Source organism: Puma concolor, chromosome D4, assembly GCF_028749965.1.
Source record: "Puma concolor isolate L17-30 chromosome D4, mPumCon1.1.hap2, whole genome shotgun sequence".
Lineage (NCBI taxonomy): Eukaryota > Metazoa > Chordata > Mammalia > Carnivora > Felidae > Puma > Puma concolor.
Window position 1 is genome coordinate 82386592 of NC_141679.1, and position 7452 is coordinate 82394043.

Sequence of the window (7452 nt, forward strand, 5' to 3'; positions counted from 1 at the left end):
TATGTAAAAAGAAACACAACAGATGATCATAGTTCCCCTATGAAGGAAAAATTAGATAAAAACTGAGAGAGAGGCAAACCACAAGAGAGTCTTAAATATAGAGAGCAAGTTAAGAGTTGCTGGAGGGGTGTTGGGTGGGGTGATGGGCTAAGAGGATGATGGGCATTAAGGAGGGCACTTGTTGGGATGAGCCCTTGGTCTTATATGTAAATGATGATTCACTAAATTCTACTCCTGAAACCATTATTACACTATATGTTAACTAACTTGAATTTAAATAAAATTTTTTAAAAATTAAAAAAAATTGGGAGTGGAATTGCATGGTCCAAGGCAATGTACATTTCAACAATAAAACATAATGCCATATTGTTTCCCCACTAGAAGTAAATAAGACTTCCAAAAAAAAATACACACCACTGTCAACAAAGAGCACTAACTTAATTTTTCCAATATATTAACATAAAATGGAACCGTATTGAAATTTTAATGTCTTTTATTTAATTTGTTATGATTATTACTGAGCTGACTTTCTTTTTATATTATTAGCTCCTTTGAGTTTCTTGTGCTCAAAGGCTATTCATCCCATTTTGCCTATTTTTCAGTTTTACAGTATACGCATATGTATTTTTGTTATTAAATTAGAAGCTATTGCAGGAGACACGTTTTGAATTGGGTTTGGAAAGATGATAGGGACTGGTATAGCAGAGGACAAAGATGAATGTCTCTAGGAAATGGTATGGTACCTGGGGCCGTGGTAATGTCATTTATTAATTCAAAGGGTCACTTTCCCTCATCCTGTAATCAAATAAAAAATCTTGCAGAGTCATGGATTTTATTTTTAACTCTGTGCATGTAGGGAAAAAGGGAGGTGCCAATGATGTTCTTTTGGGTGAGGAGGAAGTCTTGTCAAATCTTGACTTTTAGGAAAATAGGTAGGTCAACTGCAGCATTATAATTAGGGCAATGTTATCAACCATGATCCACAGGACCTAGAAACCATTTCTGAAATCTAAATGTCTTTCAAAGCTTCTTCATTCAAAGAGCTATTCCAAATGCAGATTGATTTTTAATGCAAAACAGAAAAAATAATAACACTTATGAATATTCACACATCTTCACCTTGAATAACAAACACATGATATTCATTTTCTATCTGGCTCCAAACAAGTGGACCTGGAGATATGTGAAATCAATTTGCAATCGGTTTTTTAAGAGAGTTAGTGGAAAGCATTTCTTGAATGGTTATTCTATGGTATTTAAAGAAACTTGCACCAAAAGAATGCTGATTCCAAAGCTTCTGGGCAGGAGACCAAGATTTATAGAAATTGTATTCAGGGGCGCCTGGGTGGCGCAGTCGGTTAAGCGTCCGACTTCAGCCAGGTCACGATCTCGCGGTCCGTGAGTTCGAGCCCCGCGTCAGGCTCTGGGCTGATGGCTCAGAGCCTGGAGCCTGTTTCCGATTCTGTGTCTCCCTCTCTCTCTGCCCCTCCCCCATTCATGCTCTGTCTCTCTCTGTCCCAAAAAATAAATAAACGTTGAAAAAAAAAATTTTAAAAAGAAATTGTATTCAACTCTACAGGGTCCAGTTGTGGTGATGGTATATGAAATCCTTTGATCTTTGTTCAGAGAGTGAAAGTACTAGAGTGTTTCTGGTGTTCTTGGAATAACATGGAATTCAGAAACAAGAGATATAGGTTAATACACTCAAGCATCAGTTTGGTTTGTTATGGACTCTGAACCCCAGTGTAAACTGAGAAGGTAAAATGCTTTGTGAATCACCAAATTCCCAGTAGCTGCTTTGTGCTTATTACCATCATTCCTCCAAGGTGAACTCTCCTATTGCCTTCTAGCAACAGTTCTTCTCTCAAAGGAACCAAAGGCAATGAAGCAATTATATCCTGTTTGTCTCTAACTTGGAGCTGGGAGTGGGGACTCCCTCCCCCCACACACCCCCTGGGTCTTCTCCATGATTTGTAAAGCTGTAATCCATGCCTATTGCTCAGGGATCATGAACAAGTGTATAACACTATATATATTTAATTTGGTTTTGAACTGATAATTTCTTTCTCCATTACAGTTCATCTTTGAGACCCTCAGAGACTCCACCTGCTTCATCGTATTCTGTGTCATCTAGAGAGAAAAGGAAGAACCTTCCTACACCTTCTGACTAAGGGTATATGTACTCATCATCTAAGAGACAATGTCAGAGAAGGAATAGAATTTATATTCAGTAGCACAATTATGTGTGTGTGTGTGTGTGTGTGTGTGTGTATGTGTGCATCCAGCATGTGCTACTGATCCCCAGAATGGCTTTACCCATCTCACACCAAAGTATAACACAGACCCATGTAGAATAATTTATCTCTGATGATCCTATATCTAATTTTTGAGAGAATAGTGAATTACATATCTCCTCTTGCTCATATTTCATTTCCCCAGTAAGTATTATTGGTTTTTCCTCCAAATTTTATCCCACATCTGTAATTATCTTCATCTCTTCTTTCATGGTTTAGGAGTAGGTAGGTGTTATTTTGTACCTGAACTATATACAAATAGCCTCCTGTCAGATTCCTGCTGACACTCTTGCCTTGCTATAATCTGTTCTGTATGCAGTAGCCAATATACTATTTAAAATTTTTCTTTCTCTCCTTTACTTAAACCTTTCCATAGGTGTTCTTTTGCTCTGAGGATAGAATAAAAACTTTCCATTATTCAGAAAATGATTTTTATAATCTGGCTCCTAGATAATTCTCCAATCCCATAACTTTTCCATGCTGACCATGCTCCTGAATTTTCTGTTCTTCAAATATCATAGTCCTGTCCTCTTCAAACACTTAACTACAGTGTCCATTTTTGTAATCTTTACATGACAGGCTCTTATAATTCAGGGATCCTTTTAAAGAACCCATAAAAACAGGCTTCCTCACCACCACCTAAGGTTCTTGTACTCTGATAGTATGTATCAAAATTGTGAATATATATGTCCTTCAATTCCATTCTGTGAATTTCTGCTACAGATATGTATGCTAATGTGCAAAATTGCATATGAGTAATATTATTAATGAAACATTGCTGGAAACAGAAAAATATTGGAACCAACCTAAATGTCCATCAGACAGCTACAGAGCACTTTTCATTGTGATAAATTGGTTATTATTAACATGGTAATGACTAGCAACACTGAAGGTGTGATTCATCTCAGGTAACAATATTAAATTAACAGGATTTTTAATGGAGTAGCCTGAAGAATGTAGAAATTATAGAAATAATTTCAGTCACATTGGGAGTATTGGTACATAATGTAAACTTTAGTTAAGCCCCAAGATGAATATGGGTCCTATAGTGAGACACACTCTCAGAGAAAAAGACCTTTAGACTGAATAAGTCTTTATATAGTGTGTGAAATATATTATTTTAGTAGACAGACCATCATGTTCTCTTTCCCTATCACTTTGTGAATATTCACATGGGCAGGTCTAAGACTAACTGACCTAATGAATAAAGAGGTAAATGATAGTATTACCAAAATATATTTCATATTAAAAATCTATTTCATTATATATATATATATATATATATATATATATATATATATATATATATATATATATATATAGAAGTGTTAGAATATGACTGAAAAAATTGGCTATGAATCACTGGCATCATAAAACCTAGGTTAGGAACTGTGAAAAAGGAGGGATTATTTGGTAAACTATGCTGGAGAAACACTTACAAAGAGGTTATTCTTTGGCAGATCCAGGATATGACTGGAAAAGCTGAAGTATTTTCTGGCATTCTGAGAACTGGAATAAGAATTATCTGGTTAGAACTCAGGGAATAAGGTGAGAATTTGGAAGAGAAATGGACTCTTTTCCTCCACATTCCATGAAAATTTCTTTAGCAAGAGTGATGGTAGACAGAAAATGTTGAGGGGTAGGAAGAAATTTTCTTAAAGAACAGACTGATGGCTATATTACAAGTATGTCATTATATCTATGTTATTGACAAAAATTCTTGTCCTTAAATCCCTTGCCTTGACTAGTTGCACATATGTTTCCACCAAGCCTCCAGATCTTGATTTCTGGGAGATCCAGGGCAGACCACTGAGTTGCCTTATCTTGATCCAATCCATGGCAATAAAGTATTAGCCAAATCACATGTGAGAGGCATGGGGAAGGTTAAGAAATGCCAAAAGACCAAATGGAGACCCTCCACTAGGATTTCTCAAAGCTTACTGATTTAGCCTTGCACCCTAATTTCCTAATCTCAGATTTCTATCATGAACCCTGGAATCCTCAAGTTAGAATCTGACATGGTTTGACCATCATTCTGATGTTTGAAGGATTCTCCAAAAGAGACTGTTGGTTTCTAGGTGGACACATAATATCCGATGTCAGACCATCACTAGCCCATTAGTGGGGCAAACAGTGTGAGTTATTGATGTTAAAATTCATGTACTAATTCAAAACCATGTTTCCATAATGTGATAGTCACAATGATTTCTCATTCTTTCACATACCCATCTCCCTCCCCCCCCCCCACTCCACCTATCTCCAGCAAAAGAGAAGGAGAGCATGAAGAAGGATAATCAGAGCAGTGTGTCTGAGTTCCTCCTCTTGGGGCTCCCCATGTGGACAGAGAAGCAAGGCATATATTACACTCTTTTCCTGGCCATGTACCTGACCACAGTGCTGGGGAATCTGCTCACCATGCTGCTTATCAGGCTGGACTCTCGCCTCCACACCCCCATGTATTTCTTCCTCAGCCACTTGGCCTTCACTGACATCTCTTTCTCATCAGTCACAGCTCCAAAGATGCTCATGAACATGCAAACACAGAGTCAATCCATCTCATATGCTGGATGCATTTCCCAGCTGTATTTCTTCTTATTTTGGGGGGATCTTGACAACTTCCTTCTCACATCAATGGCATATGACAGGTACGTGGCCATCTGTCACCCCCTCCACTACACCACCATCATGAGTCAGAACTTGTGTTTCCTGCTAGTAATTGTGTCCTGGGTCCTCTCCTGTGCTAGTGCCCTTTTGCACACCCTCCTCCTGACTCGTCTCTCTTTCCGTGGAGACAATGCTCTCCCCCACTTCTTCTGTGACCTCTCTGCCTTACTTAAGCTCTCCAGCTCAGATACCACAGTCAATGAGCTGGTTATCTTCACTGTAGGAGTGGTGGTCATTACCCTTCCATTAATATGCATCCTGGTCTCTTATGGCCACATTGGAGCCACTATTCTGAAGGTCCCCTTGACCAAGGGAATCTGTAAAGCTCTGTCCACATGCTGTTCTCACCTTTCTGTGGTGTCTCTGTACTATGGAGCAATTATTGGACTGTACTTCTTTCCCTCATCCGATAACTCCAATGACAAGCATGTCATTGTGGCTGTATTGTACACTCTGGTCACTCCCATGCTAAATCCCTTTATCTACAGTCTGAGAAATCAAGATATGAAAGGAGCGCTAGGACATCTACTCAATAAAGGACTATTTTCACCATGTTGAGCACTGTTTTTCCAACTAATTGAATATAAGCATGCAATGTGAATATCCTTTCTTTGAATAGTTGCTTTTTAGTGAATCTTGATGTAGCACTTTCTTCAGCCTCTTTTTCAGCTTTGACTTAGTTTTCTTCTCTGTTTAGTTTCTTTGTTCATTTCAGAGTCATAGGAAAAAAACATATCTATACGACCATCTTTTCTTAAATGTTTTTTTTCTTCTTTTTCATATGGTATCCCCTGATCTACACTCATTTTAAATGTTTATGCAGTCGTAGCTTTCATTCTTTTTACTTTTTATTTTTAAAAATAATTTACAAACTTTATATAGCAAAGCTTTTCCCTTCTCAAGATAACAAAATTATTCCTTCTGGCAATTTCATGATTTTGTTTTTGGATTTAATTTTGTAATACATTTGAAATTTATTATGAATGACATTAATTAGAAATTGAGTTTTAGTTTTGTTACCAATTTCTTATCAGTTGTCCAAATTTTGGTTTTCAGTTATGCTTATAGAGTGATGGTAACATAATACATCACCGTTTTTTTTTTTCCTTAAGTTGAGTGGATCTAGTCACAAATTGAAATGAACTGTTTTTTTGTAAAAGGCAAAAAAAAAAAAAAAAAAAAAGTCTAGAAAGGTCTGGTACAGGCCCCCGATGGTGAATTCAAACTTGATGGGAGCTGTCTGTGTCTTGGGATGGCCAATTAGGAGTGAAATGTGCTAGTGGGAATAGAGATTTTGAAGTGGTTTTCCAAGTGACCATGTGACTATGACAACCAGTCCAGTGTAAGAGAGTTCAGCCTTCCAAGAAATGGGACTAAGAATTCCTAGGAGGAATATCAAAAACCTAGACATGAAGTGAACTTAGGCAGTACTGCATCCAAACATACCTGAATTTTTTAAAAAGCACACCCTTGTCCCATGTACATAAATATAGTGTCCTATGTTTCCATCTGAAATGTTGATGTTGCTTTCAGTCCTTGAGAAACTACCTCTGCTCAAGGCAGATATAACTAAATAATTTCATTGCTACAAACTGATAACTGTGACAAATATTTCCATATTTAGTATTTCATTTAATCCTGGTAATTGTTATAAAAGAGGGAATTCATATTAACACAGGCTTAGTTAGTAGCCCAGTGCCACTCAACTAGCAATGTTTTGTAGAAGTGATACTTAAAATGCTCTATGTGTGAGGTCCATCCTGAGTTCTTAAATCATTTGAATATTTTTCAAACTTGAGTAACATTTTTACCCATTTTACTGTAAATTTTATTTCAACTTTAAAAATGTTGAAATAGCATACAAAAAAGCATATATGAGTATATATACATATATAGATTGAATATGTATGTACATAAACATGGTATGTTGTATGTGTGAATATGTGTGTATGTGTCTATATATACATATAATCACACCTTAAAGAATATGAAAAGAAACATTCATTTAACAATCTCTAGGCTTAGGTGGTAGAAAACTAACAATTTGTTGAAGTCCCTTGTCTCGTCTGCAACTGTATCTTCCTGTCCTGTTTAAAGTGCCTAATACTTTTTACATAATACCCATTAAGTATGTATACATATGTATATGCATAGAAGTATGTCTTAATGTTCATAGTGTTTTGTTGTAGTATTAGGACTATGGATGATTATTATTTTCTTCTTTATATTTTTCAGTATTGTTTTAATTTTTGATGGCATGTATTAGTTTTATAACTGGAAAAATATTCTTTTCATTTTGGAAAAAAACATAATTTTTAACTTCCAGGAAAAAAGGAAGTATCCCATATTTTTAATATTTCAATATTTCCTACTTTTATTTAAAGAAGACATCCACTGTATGTTAACTAATTTGAATTTAAATAAATAAATTAAAAAAAATAAAGAAGACATCCAGATGGCTCACAGACGCATGAAAAGATGCTCAACATCACTC

General features: G+C 36.2%; 1 protein-coding gene across 1 annotated transcript; it reads left to right on the plus strand.

The window, feature by feature from the left end:
- The first annotated feature begins 4565 nt into the window (after positions 1-4565).
- LOC112850662 (olfactory receptor 1J21-like) lies at positions 4566-5516 on the plus strand. The gene has a single exon (XM_086683951.1). The coding sequence runs from the start codon at positions 4575-4577 to the stop codon at positions 5514-5516; it is 942 nt and encodes a 313-aa protein (XP_086540077.1). The 5' UTR covers positions 4566-4574.
- The last annotated feature ends 1936 nt before the right edge of the window (positions 5517-7452 follow it).

What these genes read in the sequence shown, in the direction of transcription:
- LOC112850662 (XM_086683951.1), top strand. Translation starts at nt 4,575, where the DNA reads ATGAAGAAGGATAATCAGAGCAGTGTGTCTGAGTTCCTCCTCTTGGGG.